The sequence below is a fragment of the Chiloscyllium punctatum genome, chromosome 15 (genome assembly GCF_047496795.1).
Source record: "Chiloscyllium punctatum isolate Juve2018m chromosome 15, sChiPun1.3, whole genome shotgun sequence".
In the NCBI taxonomy this organism is placed as follows: domain Eukaryota; kingdom Metazoa; phylum Chordata; class Chondrichthyes; order Orectolobiformes; family Hemiscylliidae; genus Chiloscyllium; species Chiloscyllium punctatum.
Window position 1 is genome coordinate 12,528,289 of NC_092753.1, and position 27,806 is coordinate 12,556,094.

At 46.4% G+C, this 27,806-nt stretch overlaps 1 protein-coding gene across 2 annotated transcripts in view; it reads left to right on the forward strand.

Moving 5' to 3' along the window:
- The window catches only part of enox1 (ecto-NOX disulfide-thiol exchanger 1), a 535,519-nt gene that overhangs the window by 37,844 nt on the left and 469,869 nt on the right, over positions 1 to 27,806 (forward strand). For both annotated transcript variants that reach the window (XM_072584648.1, XM_072584649.1), the window contains exons 2-5: positions 6,042 to 6,179; positions 11,994 to 12,167; positions 18,003 to 18,209; positions 20,129 to 20,362. In XM_072584648.1, coding sequence (XP_072440749.1) covers positions 6,042 to 6,179; positions 11,994 to 12,167; positions 18,003 to 18,209; positions 20,129 to 20,362 — 753 coding nt within the window. The remainder of the gene's footprint in view (positions 1 to 6,041; positions 6,180 to 11,993; positions 12,168 to 18,002; positions 18,210 to 20,128; positions 20,363 to 27,806) is intronic.

Sequence of the window (27,806 nt, forward strand, 5' to 3'; positions counted from 1 at the left end):
GAGCCCAGATGTATACAGCGGGAAGAGGGTGGGGCTGGTTGAAGAGTGGGTGGGATGGCGATAGGTGGATGCAGGTAGGGGGTTATTGCGATTGGTCAGTGAGAATGTTGGAGGGGATCGGTGAATAGGAAGATGGAGAGGTTAGGATAGGTCAGGGAGCTGAGGGGTCGGGATAGACATGGGATAAGTCTAGGGGAAGAGGGATTTTGAAGGGTTTTGCCCCGAAACATTGACTTTCCTGCTCCCTGGATGCCGTCTGACCTGCTGTGCTCTTTCACCTCCACACATAAGTTATTCAAATTCCTTGTTTCTTTTGTTGTATTTTAACTATAGTGGAAGAATAAAAATTAAATGCGACCAACGAGTTGGATCTGGAACACAACACCTTCCATTTACCTTTAAAATAAGAAAAGGTTAGGGTCTGGACTATCTTCTTAACATATTCAGGTGGTCTGGTCTAGTCTGGTCCATAGCAAATTGGGAACCCTCCTCCCTCTTCCCCCGTCTCTCCCCACCCTCTTGCCCCCTCCTCTCCCTTTTTTCACTCTCCCCCCTCATTCTCCCCCATCCCCCACTCTGTTCCTTCCCTCTCTCCCCATTTCCCTCCCCTCTCCCCCCCCTCTGCCCTCCCCTCTGCTCCCCTCCCTTCCTCCCTTTCATCCTGACAGTCTGGAAGTGCTGTTCTGTGTAGGAGCTGCCACTCGGTGATTGGCCAGCAGTTCCTGCTGGGTGATGCTTCCTCTCCCCCCATTGGTGGTATGGAAGGCCCACTGGGGGGAGAGGGAGCGAGGGAAGGGATTGCTGCACCTTTGGTGATGATCTTTGTATCCTCACTGTCCACTAGAGTATTACCAGATGATTGGAGGATGACAAATGTTATTCCCTTGTTCACAAAAGTGAATACTGATAATCCTGGGAATTATAGACCAGTCAGTCTTACGTCAGTGGTGGGTAAAGTATTGGAGAGGATTTTGAAAGGCAGGATTTATGTTTACTTGGAAAAGGCATAGTTTTGATTAGAGATAGTCAACATGGCTTTGTGAGGGGCAGGTCATGTCTCACAAGCCTTATTGAGTTCTTTGAGGATGTGACAAAACACATTTGTGTAGGTAGAGCAGTGGATGTGGTGTATATGGATGATATGCAAGGCATTTGATAAGGCTCCTCATGGTAGGCTCATTCAGAAAGTAAGGAAGCATGGGATACAGGGAAAATCTGGCTGGCCCATAGAAGACTGAGGGTGGTAGTTGATAGAAAGTATTCAGCCTGGAGCTCGGTGACCAGTGGCATTCGCAGGGATCGGTTCTGGGACCACTGCTCTTTGTGGTTTTAAAAAATGATTTGGATGAGGAAGTGGAAGGGTGAGTTAGTAAGTTTGCTGATGACATGAAGGTTGGTGGTTTGGTGGATAGTGTGGAGGGCTGTTGTAGGTTGCCACGGGACATTGACAGGACGTAGAGCTGGGCTGATAAGTGGCAGATGGAGTTCAACCTGGAAAAGTGTGAAGCGATTCATTGTGGAAGGTCAAATTTGAATGCAGAATACAGGGATAAAGGCAGGATTCTTGGCAGTGTGGAGGAACAGAGGGATCTTGGATGTCCATGTACATAGACCCCTCAAAGTTGCCATCTGAGTTGATAGGGTTGTTAAGAAGGTGTACAGTATATTGGCCTTCATTAGCATGGGGATTGTGTTTAAGGGCCACGAGGTTATGCTGCAGCTAAATAGAGTCCTGGTTAGACCACACTTGGGATATTGTGTTCAATTCTGGTCACCACGTTTTTGGAAAGATGTGGAAACTTTAGAGAGAGTGCAGAGGGTGTTTACCAGGACGCTGCCTGGACTGGAGGGCATGTCTTATGAAGAAAGGTTGAGGGAGCTCGGGCTTTTCTGATTGGAGCGAAGAAGGATGCGAGGTGACTTGATAGAGCTGTAGAGGTTGTTGAGAGGCATAGATAGTGTGGATAGCCAGAGACTTTTTCCCAGGGTGGAAATGTCTATCAGGAGGGGGCATCATTTTGAGATGATGGAGGAAGGTTTAGGGGAGATGTCAGAGGTAGGTTCTTTACACAGAGAGTGGTGGGTGTGTGGAGTGCACTACCAACAGTGGTAGTAGAGTCGTACATATAAGTGACTCTTGGATAGACACTTGGAAGTCAGTGCAATGAAGGGTATATAGGTTAGTCTGATCTTAGAGTGGGACAACAGGCCAGCACAACATCGAGGGCCGAAGGGCCTGTTGTTCTATGTACCCAGAGTGTGGTGGGTGGGGTAACAGGCACGCTTCCCAAGTTGGCACAATATGACTAGTGGCATCTCCAGTGCTCTCAACAATGGGATAGAACATCACAAATCAAAGATTTGTACTGACATCAAGATGGCCACCAAGAAGAGAGGCCAGCAAAACCAGAGGATGAGACAAATTGGACTGACTTGTTTCGATAGGGAATGACAAGCACTTCCATTTCTCAGTACCTCATTTTTCCTTTGCCTGTGGGAATTGTAAGCAGTAGGAATGGAGGTGTAAAATTACAGAGATAATAACAGTTTAAGGGAATGGATTTCAACGTCAATAAATGTGAAGTCATCCACTTTGGGCCTACACAAAACGTGCCAAATTGTAGAGATCTCAGGCCGGTGGGAGTCCAAAGGGGTGAGGGGCTATCCTGTTGCACAGATCATTAAAATCCTGTGAATAGCTATCAAGCATGAATCAAAAAGGTTAATAGAAGTTTGACCTTTCTGTCTGGAGGATTACAATGCAAAGCCAAGCTTCAGTGAGACGCAGTCACGAGGGGGCTGGTGTTATTGTGAGTCGCTCTGAGCAGCATATCTTCAGGACAATCTATTGGTCTTAAACAGAGGGCTCCAGCCTCAAGGTTGACAGCTTGGGAACAGGAGGTGACTCAGAGGTGAGTGTGTTATCATTGAGCCTTTGCTGATACTTTCGTCCACACCAGAGAACATCAGCTGCTCCATAATCTTTGTCGTGACAGGGAAAAGTAAAGTGCAAAATGATACATGAAGCACAAAGGTCTCGAATGGCTGTAACAGGACGATTCCAACACTGAGTGCGGTCTAACAATACGTTTTGTCCTTGAGCCCAGGGGTCTCTCGTTATTCAAGTTATTGAAGGTGAATTACTTGAAAAGGAAATCACATGGGTGCCTGAGGGGAAACCACCTCGCCGGGGTAAAAGGACAAAGAACTGCAGATTCTGGAAATCAGAAGTTGCTGGAAAAGCTCAGCAGGTCTGGCAGCATCTGTGCAGAGAAAGCAAAGTTAACATTTCGGGTCTCTGCCTCAGACTTGCAGCGGTGTCCTGGTGAAGCTCAGTGCAAGCTTGAAGAACAACACCTCATTTTCCACTCGGGAGACCCTACAGCAGACCTGGGCATTTTTCAGCCCACGGGCCTTTGGTCATTCCTGTCCGCCCTGCATGAGGTCAATCTTAAATTAGAACAAAAATGAAAAAGTATTTACGCCATGCCCACAATACAACTGTGTTGCTTTTGTTTTGAAAAGGATGCTTTTTTTATTTACGTATGGACGCACATGTGCGTGTATGTGCGTGCGTGCATGAACAGCTAAAAGTGATGCTTGCTGGCTAGCCCTCAAAATGTCAGCTCACGCCAAGACAAGTTATGTCACGTCCCACAAAATCGCCAGAAACAGTAAACCGTTTTCTGATGGAGTGCTTGTTGGACTCTGCAGAACTAATATGCCCGGAGATAAAGGAGGCATTTGAGAATGTGCCCCTCTCGCGATGCACTGTAACGAGAAGTTATTGAGGAAATTGCAAGAAATCTGGAGCTTCAGCTGCAGCACAGAGCGGTCAAATTTGACTTTTTTTCCTTGGCTTTGGATAAGAGCTGCGATGTACATGACACAGCCCAGCTACTCATCTTCGTACATGGGATAACTACAGACTTTAAAATCACGGAGGAGCTGGCAGCCATGCAGTCAATGAAAGGAACAACAACTGGTAATGATTTGTTCACGGAGGTAAATGCATGTTTGGACACGTTGGGACTAAAATGGGACAAGCTGGCGGATGTGACAACGGATGGTTGTCCAAATCTAACAGGAAAAAATGTTGGACTGTTAAAGAGAATGTAGGATAAAGTGACAGAAATTGACGCTGAACAGAAATTGGTATTTTTGCATTGTATTATACATCAGGAAGTGTTGTGTAAGTCAGTGTTAAAAATTAACCATGTGGTTGATGTTGTAACTAAAATAGTTAACTTCATCGGGACAAGAGCTTTGAATCACAGGTAGTTTATTGCACATTTGGAGGAAAATGAGACTGAACATTGTGACATAGGCTACCACACAGCTGTCAGGTGGCTCAGCCTGGGCAAAATACTGAAAAGTGTATGGGGCCTGAGAGAAGAGATTCAAGATTTCTGTGTGAAGAAAGAGAATGGCATTCCACAGCTTTCAGATGCAGACTGGATTGCAGACCTTGGTTTTGCTGTTGATGTGACTGCACTTCTGAATGAACTAAATGTGAAACTGCAGTGCAAGGGCCTTTTTGCGCATGAAATGTACAAGTTGGTGAAGGCTTTTATGAGAAAGTTGCAGCTTCTCTCAAGCCAAATGGAGGACAACATTCTCACCCACTTGCCAACACTGAAGGAAGCCGCACCTTCAGCTGATCACCTCCCACACACACTCATCTATGTCAGAAGCACTGCATGGTGAATTTTCAAGGTGATTTCAAGAATTTAAAACAGTTGAGTGTGAAATGCACATGATTTTATTCCCCATTGACATGCAATGTGGAGAATGCACCTAGTGATGTTCAGCTTGAACTCATTGACCTGCAGTCTGACACACTTCTGGCAGAGTACTTTAGGTCAGTCTCACTGCTCGATTTTTACTCTTCTCTCAAAGAGGAGAACTTTCCCCACATGAGGAGGCATGCTCAGAAGATTCTAGTCCTCTTTGCATCTACCTATATTTGCGAACAGACATTCTCAGTGATGAAGTTCAACAAATCCAAATACAGATCCTCTATCACTGGTGATCACCATATCCACCTCAGACATTCAACCAGATTTCAATGCACTTGTTCAAGCCCAAAACAGACTGATTTTTCTCACTAAACAAGTAAAATTAACTGAAAAACATCAAAAGGACTTATTGCTTTTTGTATAGAATTGTTTATTGTTTGTAATACTGACCAATAATGAAACAACTTTTCATTATTGGTTTGTGAGATTAACATGTCAAAAATAAAATGAAATACTGAAATTATTGTTTTTACTGTTTATTTCTTCTATAGTTGATCTACTCCACAATTTCATATCTTTATTGTAACAAAATATCCTTATTCTTTTGATTATAAGTTTCAGTGCAAAACTATATAACTTAGTACTTTTTAAAATGGGAGAAAATTAACACTGAGCAGAATTATCTTCAACTTATTGTTGGTTCGGCCTTCCAACACAACTCAGGTTTCTCATGTGGCCCCTTGGAGGAATTAACTTGCCCACCCCTGCCCCACAGCCTCTGGGCTCCATATCAAGTTCAACAACTTTAGGGCTTAAGATACCAGTTGTCTGTCATGTCCTTGCCCCAACCTCCACACACCATGGCCTTGTTATCACTTGGTCTGCTTATACACACAGCCCATTGTTATCCACTAATAGTCTCCATTAGTAGCTATTCATTCTCCCGGACTGAGGGTTATCCACTCCTTTCTCTGCCTGGCCGTTGTTCCCTCTCTCTGGGCTTGTTCTCCACATATCGTTTACTCTTCCCCCTCCGCCCACCTCACCTTTTCCCAGTTCTGAGGAAGGGGCACCGGACCGGAAACATTAACACTGTTTTCTGTCCACAGATGCTGCAGGACCTGCTGAGTTTCTCCAGCATTTTTGTGATTTTGTTTCGGGGGGGATGGGACTGACTGGAATGTTGTACAGAGAGCCACTGTGACCTTGGTGGGGTGAATGACCTCCTTCTGTGTTGTTGTCACTCAGTATTTCTGTGTTTTTTCCTCTCTCCCTTACCCCCCCCCCCACCCCCCCCAATAGGAACTGAGGGTTTGGAAGGCATAGTTATGAGTCCCAGTCAGATCAGTATGAACGTGACTGACACTACAGCATGGGCCACTGCGATGAACAACTTGGGGATAGCACCTGTCGGACTCACTGGCCCACCACTGGTATCAGGTAAGACTGCTCGATCTCTGTGTTTGATGCAGCGCTAGGTCCTAACCCTAGCAGTGAGGGATAATTGAGAAGAATGTTTTAGCCTTCCATGGTCAGTGGTCAACACTGCTGCCTCACAGCGTCAGGGACCCGAGTTCGATTCCAGCCTCAGGTGACTGTCTGTGTGGACTTGACACGTTTCCCCTTTGAACATGAGGGTTTCCTCCTATAGCCCAAAAATGTGCAGGTTAGGTGCTTAATTGCCCGTAGTGCGCAGGCTAGGTGGGTTAGCTATGGGAAATGCAGGGTTACAGGGATAAGGTGGGAGTGTGAGTCTGTGTGGGATGCTCATAAGAGGGTCTGTGTGGACTCAATGGGCCGAATGGTCTGCTACCACACTGTAGGGATTCTATGTTCCATGTCAGTATGGACTTGCTGATTAGCCTCCTTTTGTGCCATAATGTACCCCAAAGTATGTTTCAGTTTTAGATCTTATTTAAGGTACAGCCTACATCATCTCGTTTAGTTGAGGTAGCTGGTCACAGCAGCTCAATAACGATCTAGGAGACAGTAAGGAATACAGATGTTGGAATCCAGAGTCAGTAGATGTGAAGATGGAAAAGCACAGCAGGTCAGACAGCATCCGAGAAGCAGGAGAGTCGACGTTCAATCCGAAACATTTACTTTCCTGCTCAATTAGTGATCCAGATGGTTTATTAGATGGAGTAGTGGCATGGTTCCAGCATGGAAAAAGGCCATTTGTCCCATCTCCTCTGTGCTAGCGCTCTAAAGGAGAACTTCATCAAATGTCATCCCCCAGCCTTCTCCCCGCAATTTTGTACGTCCTTCACCTTCAGGGAAAGTTCCAATTCCAGTCCAAATTTATTAATTTAAACACCCCCACCATCCTTCCAGGCAGCACACTGAAGATCCCAACCTCTCACAGAGTCATAGAGATGGATAGCAAGGAAGCAGACCCTTTGGTCCAACTCGTCCATGCCGACCAAATATCCTAGATTAATCTAGTCCCCTTTGCCAGCACTTGCCCCATATCCCTCCAAACCCTTCCTATTCATATACCCATCCAGATGTCTTTTAAATGTTGCAATTGTACCAGCCTCCACCATATCCTCTGGCAGCTCATTCCATACATGTACCACCCTCTGCGTGAAAACGTTGCCCCTCAGGTCCCTTGCTCCTTTCACCTTAAACTAATGCCCTCTAGGTCTGGACTCCCCCACTCCAAGACGAGCTATCCATCCTGTCCATGTCCCTCATGATTTGATCAACCTCTGTAAGGTCACCTCTCAGTCTCTGATGCTCCAGGCAAGTTGCCCCAGTCCATTCAACCTCTCCCTATAGCTCATACCCTCCAGCCCTAGCAATATCCTTGCGAATCTTTTGTGAACTGTTTCAAGTTGAATAACAGCTCTCCTACAACAGGGAGAACGGACATGAAAATAAAATTCCCCTCTACCCCCCACACCTTAAAATTATTTAATCACCCTCCCTCCACTGACCTCTAAGGAAGAGAATTCCTTTGAAGAAAAGTATTTCTCCATCTTAAATGGAAGGCTCCATATTTTCAAACTTATCTCTAGTGTCTCCCACAAGGGGAAATATCTCTTTAACAACCACTCTGTCATGTTCCCTCAGGATCTTGTGTGTTTTAAAAAGACTGCCTCTTATTCTTTACAACCTCAATGGTCACAGGTCCAACTTAATCAACTTTTCTTCTTCAATTCATGAGACCCAGATGCTGCCAACGGAGTCAGCATTTATTGCCTGTCCCTGGTTGTCCCTGAGAAGGTGCTGGTGTGCTGCTTTGCTGCACCAGATCATTGAGTATATCATTAGGAAGGGTTTAGAGAGATATGGGCCAAGTGCTGGCAAAAGGGACTAGATTAGTTTAGGATAACTGGTCAGCAAGGGTGAGCTGGACCAAAGCATCTATTTCCCAGCAAGGATGAGCTGAATCTGTTTCCGTGCTGTACAGCTTTGGGATTATGTTTGGCACGGGCTGGTTGGACTGAAGGTTTTATTTCTGTCCTGTATGACTCCATGACTGTATAACATTGAGTCCAAGTGGAAATGCCGTTGTGCCTGAATACCTGTGTGACTTTCCCAGTGACAGTGAGCTGGGGGCTGACTCTTGCCTCAGTGTCTCAGCCCTCTCGCTGGTCAAAGGCCCGCCGAGATTAAACTCTTCCACTCTCACTGTGTCCTCTCATCTGGCAGCACTCCCTCTGCCTTTAAATACCCCGTTTCACTGTATCAATTTTCAAAGCTGGTGATGAGCAGCTGGATTTGAGAGAACTTATTCGAGCCAAGCGCTTTGGCCGACGGATGCATGCGGTCTGGCAGCGCAATTAGCTATCGTCCGGCTGTGACATCAGCGTCATACAGTCAATGGTGGACAGACTCCATTTCCACTTCTGCTTTGCTGTCAATCTACACAGTTGAGACAGCGAAACCATGTCTCTTCCTGATGTAGCGCCTTTTGAAGATGTCATCAACCAGGTTAATGAGGGCAAAGTGGTAGACCTTGTCTACATGGAGCTTAGCAAGGCCTTCGACCATATGGTGTACTGGTTAGTAAAGTTTGATCACAAGGGAACCAGGGAAAGCTTGCCAATTGGGCACAAAATTGCCTTGATGGCAGGAGAAAGAGAGTGGTGGTGGAGGCTTGTTTTCCAGACTGGAAGCCTGTGACCAGCGGTGTCCCACATGGATTGGTGCTGGGTCCACTGTCATTGGTCTTTATATAAATGATTTGGATGAGAACGTAGGAGGCATGGTTAGTAAGTTTTCAGATAACTCCAACACTGGTGGTATAGTGGACAGTGAGGAAGGTTATTGAACAGTACAGTCGGATCTTGATCAACTGAACCAATGGGAGTTTAATTTAGATAAATGCAAGGTGTTGTATTTTGGTAAGACAAACCAGGGCAGGACGTAACAGTTAATGCTAGGGTCCTGGGGAGTGTTGTCAAATGGAGAAACCTAGAGGTGCAGATACATAATTCCTTGAAAATGTTATCACAGGTAGAGAGGGTGGTGCAGAAGGCATTTAACACTCTTGCCGTCATCAGTCAGAGCATTGAGAACAGGAATTGGGAAGTCATGTTAAAGCTATATAAGACACTGGTATCACCACATTTGGAATACTGTATAATTCTGGTCACCTTGTTATTGGAAGAATATTATTAAACTGGAAGTGACACAAACAAGATTTAGAAGGATGTTATTGAGACTGGAAGGTTTGAATCAGAAAGAGAGGCTGGATAGGCTGGGATTTTTTTTCACTGGAGCATTAGAGGTTGAGGGGTGCCCTTATAGAAGTTTACAAAATCAAGAGAGGCATGGATAAGGTGAATAGCCAAGGTTTTTTTTCCCTCAAGTAGGGGAATGCAAAGCTAGACAGCTTAGTTTTAAGATGACAGGGAAAGATTTAAAAGGGACATTAAGGGCAATTTCTCAAACAGAAGGTGGTGCGTATATGGAATGAGCTGCCAGAGGAAGTGGTGAAGGCTAATACAATTACTGCATTTAAAAGACATTTGGACAGGTACATGAATAAGTAAGATTTAGAGGGATATGGACCAAATGCAGACAAATAGGACTAGCTCAGTTTGGGAAGCCTGGTCGGCATGGACGAAAGGGTCTGTTTCTATGATGTATGACTCTGTGAGTTAGGCGTTATTCTGTAGGTGAACTGAGGGAGCCCAGTGCAGTATGAGGTGCTGTCTATCAGACGAGACCTTAACCCTGCTCTCTGAGATGGACCATACTCTGGCATCATCTCAAGGGAGTTCTGTTTACCTCTCAGTCAACATTACTGACACACGGAATAGGGTCATTCTGATTCATGGGAGCTTGATTAGATTAGATTACTTACAGTGTGGAAACAGGCCCTTCGGCCCAACAAGTCCACACCGCCCCGCCGAAGCGCAACCCACCCATACCCCTACATCTACCCCTTACCTAACACTACGGGCAATTTAGCATGGCCAATTCACCTGACCTGCACATCTTTGGAGTGTGGGAGGAAACCGGAGCACCCGGAGGAAACCCACGCAGACACGGGGAGAATGTGCAAACTCCACACCTTCAGTCACCTGAGGCGGGAATTGAACCCGGGTCTCTGGCGCTGTGAGGCAGCAGTGCTAACTGCTGTGCCACCGTGCCGCCCACCGTGCTGTGCACCTCACTGGCTGCAGCCTTTCCTGCGTTGACATGCGTCCCAAAATCTGCATGATGTGACACCTCCCTATCATCCTCCCGCCAACCATTCTACTGAAAACATCTCCCACCAGCCGGCAGTTGGACCAGTTTGAGATAGATTAAGATAACTGATGTCAGTTTGTAGGATAGCTACAATTTACAGGTTTGTTGGCTGTGCAGCACGCATGGGGATATTCTGGGTTCCAGCACGGCGCTAGATAAATACCGGCTCTTTCTTTCCTGACGCGTGTGTTATTCCCATAAGACCACACTGCCATTGCAGACCCTCAATTATCAGGAATACCTTTGTAGTGATTTTAACGAGGTCCCTGAGTATGAGTTCCCTGACTGGGGCTGTTAATTGATCCAGTCAGGGAGCCCTGGCTGACAGATACAAACAGGAGTGTCTGGGGTTCTGTTCACTCTGAGAGCTGGTTCTGAGGGAGCTAGGTCAGTGTCAAGGACTCTCTTCATGTAAATAAAGAGTGGCTTGGTGATGGGATATTGGCCTCTGTGGAGTTATTTTAACATTGATATTGGCAGTGTCCCGGATCACATGTTGACCTGGATGTTTGATTCTCAAATCTCTGCTCCCGTCACAAGAGGATTCAAGCTGGGAGGCTCACTTGTCAAGCAGTCTTGTCAAATTTATTCTTTCTTGGGCATGGCAGGCAAGGCCAGAATTTGTTGCCCATCCCGTAACTGCCGTTGAATTGATGAGGTGCATTTCAGCATCAAATACCCCGCTGTGGGTCCAGAGTCACATCTAGGCCAGATCAGATAGGGACAGCAGATTTCCTTCACTAAAGGACATGTCTGAACCAGATGGGTTTTCCCTACAATCATGGTCACCTCTGGCTAAATCCAGATTTTATTAGTTTAAATTTAGGGCCACATGGTGGCTCAGTGGTTAGCACTGCTGCCTCACAGTACCAGGGACCCGAGTTCGATTCCAACCCTCTAGCGACTATTTGAGTGGAATTAGCACATTCTCCACGTGTCTGCCTGGGTTTCCTCAGAGTGCCCGGGTTTCCTCGAACAGTCGAAATATGTGCAGGTTGAGTGGATTGGCCATGCTAAATTGCCCCATGGTGTCCAGGGATGTGCAGGCTAGATGGATTGGCCATGGGATATTGTCCATAGTGTGCAGGGATATGCAGGCTAGGTGGATTAGCCATGTTAAATTGTCCATAGTATGCTAGGATTTGTAGGCTAGGTGGATTAGCCATGCTAAATTGTCCCATAGAGTCAAGGGGTGTGCAGGCTAGGTGGATTGGCCATGGGATATTGTCCATAGCGTGCTAGGATTTGCAGGCTAGATGGGTTAGTTACTGGAAATGCAGGGTTACGGGGATAGGGTCGGGGGGTGTGGAAGCTCTTCAGAGGGTCTGTCGATGGGCCGAATGGCCTGCTTCTGCACTGGTGGGATTCTCTGAAATTTAAACTGTTTCCCAGCATAATAGCCTGAGCCTTTGGATTACTACCCCAGTGACATTAACATGTCAGCATCTCCTCGTAATTTTAATCGCCTCGCAAGGTATATTATCGAACAGTAACTAAGAGCTGATGTACTGGTGGAGAGGGTAACAGGAACTTTGTTGTGTCCCCCAGACCCCATTTGTGTCCCAGCATTTGACCACGGCCTTGGCTTAATGACAGGAATGGCACCGGTTAACCCAATGATGACCAGCATCAGCTTGCTCCGACCGCCAGTCCCTCCGGGGTTATCCGTAGTGAAAGAAATCATCCACTGCACCAGCTGTACTCTCTTTCCCGCCAATCCAAGTAAGTCCGATCAGCACGTACAGCCCCAGTCTGTCTGCCCTAGTGTGACAAAATGTGTCATAAAGAGGGATTTGTTCTGTCCTGGTTCTCTTAAAAAGGGGTGGTGTCAATCTGCTGCCAACGTGTCTGCTCCATGGAAAGCAGAGGGTATAAGCTTTGGGTTTATTTTCAAAATTGGACAGGAGAAACGTGAGTGGGTGGAGTCAGGCTCGCATAGCCTCAGGGTTTTAATTTTCGCTTTTAGTTGTTGAAGTTGGGGCTCTTTGGAGTTGAAGCTGCTAGATACAGCTCTCTCTCTCTCTCTCTGCTGCTGCTGCAAAAAGCTTGAGTTCTCTCTCCACTGCTGGATTCAATCTGTCAGTTTCTCCTTTCTCCAGCATTGGGGGAGATCTCAAGTGAGGGAACCCTGTTTCGCTAAATTTGCCTTTGCCAAGGGTGTGTGTATTGCATACTGGAACGGTCGATGACTGGTAGTTAAATAATATATTATTTTATTAAGTCTTTGAATAGAGTTAAAGATTGTGCCAATTCTTTTTTTTATTGCTTGTGTTTTAACTGTGGTGGAAGAATAAAGTATGTTTTGCTTAAAAGTCTAGTAGTTTCACCAACCGAATCACATCTGGAACGCATTTGCCTTGAAAGAAGCTAAACGTTAGGGTCTGGGCTATCCCCTAGATATGTTTTGAGGAGGTTTGGTCTGCTCCATAACACAGGGTTTAACTGGGAGGAACAAAGGTTGAGAAGACTTTGACGTATTCAGCTTTCATTGTGGTGAGCATCAGTATGGGAACAGACTGTCTGCTATCCTTCTGAAGCTGTCTTCCCTTCAGATAGATCATCCAGCTTTGCCAACTTAATAGGTGGCTTTCAGGTTATCTTCTGGGCCTGTTATCACAGAGCTGTGCTCTCCATCACTAAGGCCGACGGGAGCATCCAAAGCTCAATTAAAACAGTCAGTCCCTCAGGTCTGCCACGCCACTCATTACAATCATGGCTGATCTATTCTATTTTGACCTCTGCTGTTCCTATCTCTCAGCACCCTTGTATTTGCTTTGAAATCTCGTCCAATACTCATCTTGTGGACCATAAGACCATACGGCATAGTAGCAGAAATAGGCCATTGAGCCCATTGAGTCTGTTCTGCCCCTCAATGAAATCATGGCTGATTTTATCTTCCTCTGCACCGCTTTCCTGCCTGTTCTCCATAACCCATGATTCCCTTCCTGCTTAAAAATCTACCTCAACCTTGAATTGTCTTAATGGCCTTGCCTCGACAGCCCGCTGTGTTCAAGAACTGCTTGTGTGATTTTTAACTTTCTGAGAGAGGAAATTCCTCCTCATCGCTGCCTTAGTTATGAGATTACGCCCTTTCGTCCTAGACTATCTCCCGAAGGGGAAACGACCTATCCACATCGATCCTGTCTAGTCCCCGAGAGTCTTATATGGTTCAATATGGGCACCTCTCATTCTGCTAAATTCTAATGAATACAGGCTTGACTTATTCAATCTTTCCTCATAAAAAACTCCTTCCATGTCCAGTATTAGCAGGTGAACCTTTTCCAGATTATTCCTCGATTCCTGCTCCTTTTTTTTTTAAGTGTGTGAGAGAATTATCTTCTCTTGCTCCTGAATGACCCCGTTCCACTAACTAGATTGTGTCCTTTTGTTTCTGATTTACTCCATCAGAGGAAATATCGATTGAGTCCTTTTAACATTTGAAATGCTTTGATCAGATCATTCTTCAATCTTCTAAACTCAAGGGAGACAGACCAAGTTTATGGAACTTGTCTTTGTAATTAAACACTCTGACCCTATGTATCATTCTGTGCAGCTATCTCTGTTAATGCAACAATCTTCTTCCTGAGGTGTGATGCACACAAGAGACTTGATCAGGATATTGAAAACAAGGTTATTAAGATAAAGGCCAACATGCCATTAACCTTTTTTCGATTGCTTTTTGTACCAGTCTCTTAGCTGTCAATCTCCTCTACAGGCTGAAGGGTCTCTCACATTTTGGAAATTACTTGTGGCTTTAATGTTTTTGGGTTCAAAGTGGATGACCGCACAGTTGCTCGTTCATACAAACCTACATCCTTTCGGCTCCCATTTACTCAACTTATTGACCCCAACCCCACCTCTCCCCAACACCAACTTTTCAAGACCATTGTGAATGAGCAAGAAATACCATTCCATCCCCTGTGATACCCACATCCTAAGATCACAAAGAAGGAGCTGTGATCTAAGTGGATTTCTCTTCTTTTTATTTGTACTGTACAAGGAAATATGGGTATCAATGCTGAAAATGTGTTGCTGGAAAAGCGCAGCAGGTCAGGCAGCATCCAAGGAGCAGGAGAATCGACGTTTCGGGCATGAGCCCTTCTTCAGGAATGAGGAAAGTGTGCCCAGCGGGCTAAGGTAAAAGGTAGGGAGGAGGGACTTGGGGGAGGGGCGTTGGAAATGCGATAGGTGAAAGGAGGTCAAGGTAAGGGTGATAGGCCAGAGTGGGGTTGGGGGCGGAGAGGTCAGGAAGAAGATTGCAGGTTAGGAAGGTGGTGCTGAGTTCGAAGGTTGGGACTGAGACAAGGTGGGAGAAGGGGAAATGAGGAAACTGGAGAAATCTGAGTTCATCCCTTGTGGTTGGGGGGTTCCTAGGCGGAAGATGAGGCGCTCTCCCTCCAGCCGTCATGTTGCTATGGTCTGGCGATAGAGGAGTCCAAGGACCTGCATGTCCTTGGTGGAGTGGGAGGGGGAGTTGAAGTGTTGAGCCAAGGGATGGTTGGGTTGGTTGGTCCGGGTGTCCCAGAGGTGTTCTCTGAAACGTTCCGCAAGTAGGCAGTCTGTCTCCCCAATATAGAGGAGGCCACATCGGGTGCAGCGGATGCAGTAAATGATGTGTGTGGAGGTGCAGGTGAATTTGTGATGGATATGGAAGGATCCCTTGCGGCCTTGGAAGGAAGTGAGGGGGGAGGTGTGGGCGCAAGTTTTGCATTTCTTGCGGTTGCAGGGGAAGGTGCCGGGAGTGGAGGTTGGGTTGGTGGGGGGTGTGAACCTGACGAGGGAGTCACGGAGGAAGTGGTCTTTTTGGAATGCTGATAGGGGAGGGGAGGGAAATATATCCCTGGTGGTGGGGTCCGTTTGGAGGTGGCAGAAATGACGATGGATGATATGATGTATATGGGTATCAATGGCTGGGGCGGTATTTATTGCCCATCCCTATTGGCCCCTTGAAAAGGTGGTGGTGAACTGCCATCTTGAACCGCTGCATTCCATGTAGACCCACAATGCCCTTATGGATGGAATTCCAGGATTTTGACACTGAAGGAACTGCGATATATTTCCAAGTCAGGGTGGTAAGTGGCTTGGAGGGGAACTTGCAGGTGATGGTGTTCTTAATGGAAGCAGCCATGGGTTTGGAAGATGCCGTCCGAGGATATTTGGCGAATTTCTGCAGTGCATCTTGTAGGTGGTGCACAGTGCTGCTAAGGAGCATCAGTGGTGGAGGGAGTGGATGTGGTGGATTGTGGGGGGGGAATGGGTGGTGCCAGTCTTGAGAAGCTATGAGTTTTGGGGGGGGCGGGGTGGTGGTGATGCATGTCAGTACATTGAGCGAAAGGATACAGATTTGTGACAATGAGCAACTGTGAGGTTGTCCACTTTAAGACCAAGAGCTGCTTTGTCCCGGATGGTGTCAAGCTTCTTTGATGTTGTTGGAACTGCTCCCATCCAGATAATTGCTTTCAACTAACCAAGCCCATCCTCAACCTAACACTGCTGAGCAATCAGTGAGGAATTAGCCTCTGTCTGTTTATCTCTCCAGAACTTCCTCTCTCGGCCAGGTTTCAGCCCTGCACGCTTAGAATGAAGACAGCAAGATCTCATTTTCTGGGGCTGTTGCTAATGAGTTCAGAGGATCCATGTGTTTAACATAAAACAAATTTCCATGTTGATTATATCGGTAGTAGGACTGTTATGGACCAAATCAGACCCCCTTCAAAATAGATTATGAAGGTAGCGTAGACCCTAACTTTATCTTATATTGAAGGCAAATGGGAGGTACTGTGTTCCACATGCAATTTGATTGGTCAAACCATTCAATGGGAAACAAAATACAATTTATACAAACATTGTAATTAAAATACAGCAAAGGAAAGAGGAACTTGGAATAACCAAGCTTAACAGAATAATAGATACAGTACCTATTACTGATTCAGTGTTCCAATATAGCACGTTCCCATAAACACAGCCCATGGCAAAATTCAGACACAGGTTATCTCATATGCAACTCCTGTCGCAGGCAGAGAACCCCCAGCCTTTAGCTGTAAGTGAGAGAGAGGGAAAAAAAATAGCCTCTACCTCTTCAAGACTCCAACAGCAACTGCTGAAAGCAAAATGTTGAAAGATCCCAGTTCTGTGGGAGAGAGGCAGGCTGCACCCATTCAGGCTGCTTCTACAGTCGGTTCTGCTATAACGCGGTAATTCTGTTCTCGCGCAATCCCATGTTATAAGAACATCACGTAACTCAGCACCATTTAGACAAATGGAGCCGGAATTGCATTATAATCAATACATGCTTTAAAAGGTTTGTGCTTCAGAAACGGTGTCCCCAGTTCGTCAATCACACAACGGCGAATTCGCATGAAGGAAATGTGCGTTATAGCAGAACAACCTCTATTGTTCCAACTCTTTTAAAAAAAAACCCCAAGGCCCCATGGACGGCTCGTTACCTGTCCCCCCAATCCTCTCTCTGAAAGAAACCAGGACAGAACACACCTCTTAAAGCCACATTATCATCACGGGAAGCAGCTGAAACTCACTGTGGAAAATGGCATTCTGGAATTAATGTAAAACAATTCAGTGTGTTGGTTTATCGGATCAGCCTTAAGTCATGAACAGTCTCTTCACATCAGAAAATTATAGAACCTCATCCACGCAATTGCTGTTACAATGTCACGTTCTCATTTGTTAATGTTTGAACAGCCTAGCAATTAGAGTGAGTATCCAAACTGTGCAGTGGGAATGAACTACTCTTCAGAGATAGCCCAGTGATTTTGGGTGAGGTCTCACTCTCTGTACTTGAGGACCATGCTACTGGTTGCTTCACAAATAATTGCAGCAGTGTTGTTTTGTAACGCCCCAGTGGGTAATCTTTGAATGTAATCAGGCACAGCAGGTCAACAGCATTTGTCTTTGCATTTCGCAAGAGAAGTAGAATAATTTCCGCTGAGAATTTCAAAGTGCCAGAGGATGGGAGCAAGTTGATCCAGTTTTCTGGGTTATAGCCACACAAGGAATATGTAGGGCACAGCTCATGGTACAGTGAGAGAAGCCAGTCATAACGGGACGACGATTTTGAGCAACTTTCCTCCTTGCAGGATGGCACAGTGGCTCAGTGGTTAGCACTGCTTCCTCATGGCGCCAGGGACCCAGGTTCAATTCCACCCTCGGGCAACTGTCAGTGTGGGAGTTTGCACATTGTGCTCCAGTTTCCTCCCACAGTCCATAGTCGGGGGCTATGGAGAGTAATACAGTAGGGGAATGGGTCTAAGTGGGATACCCTTTGGAGGGTCAGTGTGGACTTGTTGGGTCCAATGGCCTGTTTCCACACCATAGGGGCCCTATGCTTTTATGTGCAGATTATGTGGATTGGTCTTGGGAAATTGCCCATCGATTCCAGGGGGCAGGTGGATTAGCCATGGAAAATGTAAGGTTACGGAGATTGGATGGGTCTAGGTGGGATGCTTGGTGTGGAACTGATGGGCCGAATGGCTTGCTTCCACATTGCAGGGAGGCTCTGATTCTGTGATCTGGCTCAGCCTGGTGCTGTTTCATTTGCAGATCTGCCCCCTCCAGCCACTCGTGACCGTCCACCCGGCTGCAAGACGGTGTTTGTGGGTGGCCTGCCAGAGAACGCTGGTGAGGACGAGATCCGCGAAGTCTTCGAGCAGTGCGGTGAGATCACGGCCATCCGCAAAAGCAAGAAGAACTTCTGCCACATCCGCTTCGCCGAGGAGTTCATGGTGGACAAAGCCATCTACTTGTCAGGTGCATCAGCTCTTCCTGCCCGCTGATCCTCTCACACTTCGGTCAGAGGCGCCAACCTTCCAATAGAACCTAGTTTGGAGGCTCGGGACTGGCATTACAAATGCCTGAGCATGAGCAGATTCCCTCAAGCCTTATCCAGGCTACATGAGGAACCATCTTCCCAAGGCCTGTCAGGCATGGAGGGACTGCGGGCCCATTTGAGAGGCTGGAGGGGGCATTTCTGAGAGAGAAAGGGGGCATCCCTGTCCTTTCTGCTGGTATGGGGTAGGGCAACTTGCATTGGGCACTTGGCTGGGTGGATAGGCTAAAGAGGAGGGACCTGTCTTTTCGCCAGGGTAGACAAGTGCTCATTCCCTCCCAGGAGGAGGCCCTCTAGTGGCCATTAATTGCCCTAAATTGGCCTAAAGTTTTGCCCAACACCTCCCCTGCCCCTTCCCCAGGGAAGCTATCTCACCATCAGCTCCCACCAGCACATCCCCACCCCCCCACCAACCCTTTCCCAAATAACTCCTGGGAATCCATTAAATTCATGCCAACATTTCAGGAAACTCATCCTCCCAACAGTGAAGTTGCCTATTGATCATTATGGTCTCCTAGGGCAGCGCTTCCATTTTGGAAAGTAGGAATTGGGAAACAGGACTGACTCCAGATCAAACACCTCCCTCTGTCCTCAGACTGCCAAAAGGTGAGGGCCTCGCTGAAACACATGTCCAGGAACAGGCTTAAGGAATGGAGATGGGCAAGTTCGATTCCATTCCCAAAGACCTCAAAGCCAGTGCTTCTGATGGAATCTGTAACTCCACTGTATAAAGTTGAGTTGAGATTTCCTGAGCCTTTTCAAATCCCCTCACAATCACTCCTTAATCTCTCACCCATTACCCACTTTATGAATAGCCCTCACCAGTCCTATTATAACAATGTTGTTGAATAACCCCTGAAATCCCTAACTAAACAACATACTCTTAAAAGCAGCTCTATGAACTTGTAGAAGTACTTCTAAAATGACGAGGCAATAGGGTTACAGCCAAGAGCCCATAAGAGAATGATTGGAAAAGTTTAAACATTTAGATGTTTTTGTCAGCCCAGGCTATCCTATCAATAGAATGAAGTCGACAATACTTTCTTTATCCAGTAGATGAACCTTTTTTTAAATCATCTGAAATGTTTTTAATATATATATATAATGTTGATATTTTAATTCACAGCTTGCTAGTTGGGTAAAGTAACAATTTGCTAAGCACAATGACTTATTGGATAGTTATACATTCTCATTGCAACACGATCATGACCCACCTTTATGAACACAGGTAGCGCCTCACGTCACAACATTTCACGATGAACCGTAAAAGGTGGAAAACCATTTTACATCTAATTTTGTGATTAATTTATATAACTTATAATTTATCCTTTTAAAGGCGTCCCACTTCAGTCTGTTATTCATACCATGAAACCCAACAGCTACCAAAGTCTGGCCCGCTCTGTAAAAATCTTTAGTACTTACTGGGATGGGCTGGTGGTGATCCCAATAGCAGTGTCACTTTGCCAAGTGGGTAGCTTCCATGACTGAACCCCTTCTCATAGAATCGTAGAGAACAGAAGAGGCCCTTTGGCCCATCATGTCAGTAATGGCCAAGGGAGAAAAGGGACGCGGGTGCTTTACATGCTGCTTGGTGGCCATTTCTCTGGTCCCTCCTCAAGTGCCCAGGAAAGCACCCCTCTCAATGCCATGTTAGCAGCAAACTGGTTCCCACACTGTACACGGCACTACATGAAGAGAGAGCAATGTGAGAAAGAGATTAGGCCCAGGTGGGGTGGGAGGGGGTGGCGTGTAGAGGAGGGGGTTGCTCACCCTTCATTTGAACCCAACATTGAACGCCATCGGTTCGGTCTCATTTCTGTTGACGTGTGTTCGCAAGCAGGCTATCGAATGAGGCTGGGATCAAGCACGGACAAGAAAGACACAGGTCGCCTGCATGTGGACTTTGCTCAGGCTCGCGATGATCTGTACGAGTGGGAGTGTAAGCAGCGGATGTTTGCCCGGGAGGAACGGCACCGGCGCATGCTGGAGGATGAACACCTGAGACCACCCTCTCCTGCGCCGATTGTACACTATTCAGAGCACGAGGCCAGCCTCATGGCTGAGAAACTCAAAGGTACTCCTGCATCTCTGACATTGAAACGGCGTTCGGCTGGGTTCTGCAGGGACTGCATGTACTCAATCTGACCTTTATCTGCTGTCAGTATATTTAGGGCTTGACTACAGCCAACAACCATCAATGCTGAATATCAAATGTAGCACAGACACCAAGCAGACACACTCTTGATAACAAGGCTTCTGTTCAAACGAGAAACTTCACTGGAATAGCTTTTGACCATGCTTAAAATTTATCAGACAATAATGTTCCTGAATTTCAATAGATAAATTAGGCATTCCCTTCATTCAGCTGAACACATACACACTTACATAGATATACAGACACTCGTATATATACACACACACTTACATAGATACACACACATATACACACACACTTACATAGATACATACATATGTACACACACACTTACATGCACATACACTCACACAGATACACACACATATATACACACACTTACATAGATGTACACATACACACACACGCTTACATAGATACACACATAATATACACACACACACCTACATAGACACACAAATACAGACACACTCATTCACTAACACACTTTCAGATACACACATCCTGATAGATATATGCTTATATAGACAAATGTATATGCACACACCTGGTCACTTACACGCACTAGTCCCTCATCAATTACATTGATTGGAGTGGGGCAATGTTGGTGAATGGTTTGGGGGAAATGATATACTTGTTGTGCTTCTGACCCCACTGTCAACTCCACGCAAACCTCGGTCAGACATGGGTGCAGCAAATGGCTGTGATGTACTGCTCCAACAACATGTCAAAGCTCCCACATTCAGAAAAAGCTCTCCAACAGCATCAGTGATATTTGCACATCCGTTCAGTGATTGTTATTGAACTAATAATGTCGGGCACGTTTGAACTACTGAAACCCAATTCACCTGTGAAGAATTGTAAGTGAACAAAATGGGGAAGACTCTTTGCTCATATGTTGCGTGCTGTTTGTGTGATACTAGTCCCCACTTGTTCTGGGATGGACTCAGACAAATTGCTGGCTAGAGGGTATTTATAGCAAAATCAGTAAGTAGATTTTAAAAATGCTTTGAACCGTTTTCTCAAGAACGGTTTTTCGTATTATAACAGCACAAGGATCTTGATTGAGTTCATAATCAAAGGCCAATAATCAAAGTTATTAATTCCTCATGAAAACATTGCATTTTCAATAGACTGTGATTGAGGATAATCTAATGTTGTGGAGTGCACATTCATCCACCTAACTGGAGATTTTATAGCACCTTTAATTTAGGTCATTCTTCACAAGAGAGTCCGAATTAACTAATCTCTTGATAGCTGTTTTTTTTCCTGAAAACTGTGAAGGAGAGAAAAAGCAAACTCGCTCTCCCTTTCACACTTCAGGGAAAAGTCTGCGGTTGCTAGAAATTTGTAACTCAAAGAGAATTGCTGGATGCAGTCAGCAGAATGGACAAGAGCTGTGGGGCACGTGATAAAGTCATGTGTTCAGGTCTCTGACCCCTCGTCAGAGCTGGGAACTGTTAGAGACGCAACAGTTTTGAGTCAAATGCAGAGACGAGAGGACGAAAGTACAAGAGAGAAGGCCTTTAATTTGATTTGATTGATTCTTGTCACATGTGTCTAAACCCAATGAAAAGCTTTGTTTTACGAGCAGCACAGGCAGACCATAGAAAACAAGGTCTTGTAGATCATGGGGTGCTTAGACAGAGCAAGGCACACAGGGTTACAACTACACTGGGGATCCTCAGAGAAAGAACAACATTAGCGAGATCAATATTATTTGAGGTTAGAGATGTCCATTCAGCAGTCTAGTAAGAGCAGGGAAGAAGCTGTTCTTGAACCTGTTGGTGAGTGTGTTCAAGCTTCTGTATCTTCTGCCCGACGGAGAAGGTTGGAAGAGAGAATTACCGGGATGGAAGGGGTCTTCGATGATGTTGGCAGCCTTTCCACAGCAATGAGAAATGTAGGCAGAGTCCATGGATGGGAGGTTGGCTTCCGTGATGGTCTGGGCTGTGTGCACACAACTCTCTGTAGTTTCTTACAGTCCTGGGCAGAGCAGTTGCTGTACCAGGCCATTATGCACCCAGATGGAATGCTTTCCTCATGGGAATGCCGAATTTCCTGAGCCGCCTGTGGGAGAAGAGTCATTCCCGATGAAGGGCTTTTGCCCGAAATGTCGATTTTCCTGCTCCTCGGATGCTGCCTGACCTGCTGTGCTTTTCCAGCACCACTCTAATCTCGACTCTAATCTCCAGCATCTGCAGTACCCACTTCTGCTGGAGAAGAGGTGTTGTTGCGCCTTCTTGACCATCGCATCTACTTGGGAATTCCAGGACACTGTTGGTTATTGTCATTCCTCGGTAGACAAGACGAGAGTGATTACATAACAAATGAGATGCTGGTGTAAACCACAAAGGGGTGGTAATGAGCTAAGCAAAGAAATAAAAGACAATGTAGTGGAGGTGTAAAGTTGTACATTATTAGTACTGCTGCATTACCATAGCTGTTGCCCAAAATTCCCAGGGAAAAAAGGGGTTGGGAGTGTAAGGGAATTCTGGCTCTTGCTTCCCATAGGAATGACTACAGTCTAGTGTTGGGTGGTTTAGAGCTCGTTGTATTTAAATTAGCTCTTCTGGCTGCTTGAAAATAAAACTGACCAGCAGCGGCCCTCCTGTGTGTCACACGATTCTGCAGTGCAGCCAAGATTGTGGCTCCCTGGAGCACTTGCTCATCACAATTGGTGCCAGACTAATTAGTTCCTAGGCGTTTACAGAGAACACAGCGTTAAGTGGGGTTGTGTTTATGATCTGAAAGTTAATATATTGCAATCTCTCCACCTTTCCAAATCATAGCAGACCTTCCCTTTTGACGTCCCCCCCCCCCCCCCCCCCCCACCTCCTATCCCCATTTATGTGACTCTGTACTTGTTTTACACTAGCTGAACCTCGAACTTGCATCAGTTCAGCTCAAAGGTCAGATCTGAAGTATTGGCCTGGAGGTTTGATGCTCCGACAGTTGGTACTCCCAGTGTTTATGAGAGCTGTGCATGGGGATTCTGCGTAATCCCCAAGGTAGCAGATTCTGAAGGAGTTTGCTGAGAGATTGAGGTTTCCACTGGGTGATCCCACAATGCCTGCGACCTTCTGAAAGTCTACATTTAGGTCGGGGGATTTACTCAGAAAACTGAGTAAATAATTGCTCAGGAAAAGTTAAATACACCATCTGACTGCTGAATGTCTATTCACCTGAGCCCATAGTTAATCTCGCACATCCTCAGCCACACCTCCCCCAGACACCTTCCACTCCCAGATGAGTGAATGATGATTTATTGTCACTTGTGCTCTACAATGTATAACACAGTAAGATAGAGCGTGAGGCTTCAGCATTTGCCACGGCCCGGCACCATTTTGAATAGTTTAAGAATAAAAAGGTGCTGCTTAAAGAGTCCATCACCATTCTGCCACCTCCACCATGTGTCCCAAGCCAATGCACATCTCACCGTCATGCCTCCAGCGCCAATGCCAGACCCACCAACATCAGAGTCACCACCTTTCAGACACCATCTCTTCATCACTGGACCCAACACTCGCCCCACACCAGCAACCCCCTGCTCTGCTGCCACCACTGTCACGCCAACAACCAGGAGACCTGGTCAAGGCCTACCAAATCCAGGAGGCCACCGCCTCACCAAGATTCCCGCTCCGGCTGCCATCCTTCGTCGTGTCACCCTTGCTGCTACTGACAGGAAAAAGGTGAAGAAAAAGAAATAGGACAAAAAGGGTAAAGAAAGAAGGGAGGAACGGACAGGTCTAGGATTCTGAACGCTGCTTACCGTGCCACCGTCGCCATCTTGAACGATCGGAACCCCTTACCCTACATTGGACCCAGCCCTCCTTTGCTCACTCCAGGCCTCACTCCACACTTTCTCTTGCTGCCTAACTTTTCCCAACACCCTGGCTCCCTAACTCAAACTCCTGGGAGATGATCTCCTTTCCCCACTCCGGACCTGGTTTGTTTCCCCAACTCCCCTAAACTCTATATCGCTTCCCTGGCTATCTGGCACTCATCATCCATCCACCCTAGCAATCTACCCCTTGGCACCTCAGCCTCCTCCACTGCAAGCTACACCCTGGGTGCTGTACCCACCTACTCCCTACCCACCTGGCCCCCTGCCTACCTGGCCCTCTTGCTCCTGGTACCTTGCTTGTTACAGAGCTAACAGTCTCCCCAGCTGGCACCTCACCTGTCTGTGACTCTGTCACCTTACCCACCTGGTTCCCTACCCTCCCCAACACTCTTACCTCTAATTTACGTATTTACTGTAAAGTGACTGTGGTTTGGGACTGACAAGCATCTAAATTACAGCAGCTGACTGCTGTGAAGAAGGGCCCTTGTCTGCTTTCCTCTGACACTATGAGAGATCTCTCATAATACAATGATCGCTTCACATTTCTTAAAAAGCCCAGGCTGGAATCTCCTCTGAGAAATGTGGAGCTCTCTCAAGTCGGGATGATGTGGTAATTGAGTCATACAGCACGGAAACCGACCCTTCGGTCCAACTCATCCGTAGGAACCAGACATCCCAATTCATGCCTAGGATGTAGCTGTCGCTGCCTGAACTTACATTTATTGCCCGTCCCTAATTGCCCCTTGAGAAGGTGCCTTCTTGAACTGCTGCTGTCCATATGCTGTAGGTAGGGCAGACGTGAATGATGCTGAACATAGAACATTCCAGCGCAGCACAGGCCCTTCGGCCCTCGATGTTGCACCGACCTGTCATACCAATCTGAAGCCCATCTAACCTACACTATTCCATGTACGTCCATATGCTTATCCAATGACGACTTAAATGTACTTAAAGTTGGCGAATCTACTCCCGTTGAAGGCAAAGCATTCCATACCCTTACCATTCTCTGAGTAAAGAAGCTAACTCTGACATCTGTCCTATATCTATCACCCCTCAATTTAAAGTTATGCCCCCTCGTGTGTGCCGTCCCCATACTTGGAAAAAGGCTCTCCCTGTCCACCCTATCTAACCCTCTGATTATCTTATATGTCTCTATTAAGTCACCTCTCAACCTTCTTCTCTCTAACAAAAACAGCCTCAAGTCCCTCAGCCTTTCCTTGTAAGACCTTCCCTCCATACCAGACAACGTCCCAGTAAATCTCCTCTGCACCCTTTCCAAAGCTTCCACATCCTTCTTATAATACGGTGACCAGAACGGTACACATTGTGCGGTTATTGGAAAACAAAAACATTGGCGGTGATGCACAACATGGAAGCAAAATACTGCGGATGCTAGAAATCGGAAGTCCGGGCATAGCGAGCTGGAGCAGATCAGGCAGCATCTACAGAGAGCAATTGAGTTAATGTTTCAGGTCAGAGACCTATTGCAGTTTTGCTCAGTTTTTGAGAAATTAACAAGGCATTTGGGTCACTGAGCAGGAAGTGGAAGAGAAGTTGTTCATGGAATGCCCTGCCAGTAGCAGTAGTGGACTCTCCCTCTTTCTGGGTATTTAAGCGGGCATTGGATAGGTATATGGAGGATAGTGGGTTAGTGTAGGTTAGGTGGGCTTTGATCGGCGCAACATCGAGGGCCAAAGGGCCTGTACTGCGCTGTATTCTTCTATGTTCTATGTTCTATGTTCTAAGTTGAACAGGACGATGCTGAGGGCTCTCCTGGAGTACTGTGTCCAGTTCTGGTCGCCCAGTTATAGGAAGGCTATTATTAAACAGGAGAGGGTTCAGAAGAGATTGACCAGGATGTTGCCACAAATGGAAGGTCTGAGTTATAAAGAAAAGCTGGATAAAGCTGGGACCTTTTTCACTGAAGCATAGGAGGTTGAGCTGACAGAGGTTTATAAAGTCATGAGGGGTGCAGATAAATTGAATGGCAGGTATCTTTTCCCCAGGTGAGGTAAGGGGCCTACCTTTAAAAGGTGAGAGGAGAAAGATTTGCACAAGAGTCAACCTTTTCACACAGAGAGTGGTCTGTATATGGGACGAACTTTCAGAGGGAGTCATGGATAGTGGTCTAGGTACAGCCTTTAAAAGGCATTTGGATAAGAACATGAATAGGAAAGGTTTAGAGGGATATGGGTTAAGTACAGGCAGGTGGGACTAGTTTAGTTTGGGATTACAGTCAGCATGGACGTGGTTGGACCGAAGGGTCTGTTTCCATGCTGTATGACCCTTTTGACTCTGTAAGTCACTTGCCATGACATGTAGGTGCTGACATCCAGAATCACAGAATTCTGCAGAGTGCAGGCAGAGGCCGTTTGGACAACTGTGTTTGTCCTGCTTGTCCAAGATCTTCATGTGAGCTGGTTACCTCCAAAACCGCACCCACACGGAGTTGCACTGTTTGCAGCCAGACATTAACAGGCAACACCATCTCTCAGCAACCTCCTTCCCTCGGATGTTGAGTGTTCTGGATAACTGTGCCTGCAGTGGGTTGACTGTAAGTATATGAGTGCGGCGTTATTTCCCAGGTGGATTCGAGAATGAAGAGCGCATGCTGTTTGACGATGTACACTACTGCGGTGTCTGATTTCTCTGGTAATGGAATGGGACCTCTGTGCTGATGCAGTTCAATTTCCCCGCTGACTCAGATGGGTCCCTGTGTCTGTACTGTATAATCTCCCAGGCAGTCCAAGTATTTTATCCCGTCATGTTTGATTTTCTCATCGACCCATCCACAGCCCTTGCTTTTCCGTCTAATCCAGGCATTTCCTCTCCACTGGTAGCTTTCTCCTTTAACTCGAATCATTTGTCTCCATTCTGTGGCTGCTTATTGAAATGATGCAGGCATCAGAATAAAGAGTGGAAGGATGGAGTTACAGTGGCAAAGCAGATATTGAGACACAAATTTAACGGGATATGAAATGGAGATTACTGTGGATAATTTGATCTTTTCTGTCAAGACTAGGGGATTAGATTAGATTAGATTCCCTACAATGTGGAAACAGGCCCTTCGGCCCAACAAGTCCACATCGACCCTCCGAAGAGCAACCCACCCAGACCCATTCCCCTACATTTCCCTCTGACTAATGCACCTAACACTATGGGCAAGTTAGCATGGGCAATTCACCTAACCTGCACATCTTTGGACTGTGGGAGGAAACCAGATTCTAGTTTAGAGTGGTGCTGGAAAAGCACAGCGGTTCAGACAGCATCCGAGGAGCAGGAAAACCAGAGCACCCGGAGGAAACCCACACAGACACGGGGAGAATGTGCAAACTCCACACAGACAGTTGCCCGAGGTGGGAATTGAACCCTGCGAGGCAGCAGTGCTAGCCACTGAGCCACTGCCCCTGAGATTATAAGCATGTTACTCTCTCATGGTAACACCAACAAAGCTTGCAGTATGCTGTCAGATGTAGCAAGAAAGTGTAGGAGATTGCTATTAACTGCTCTGATGGT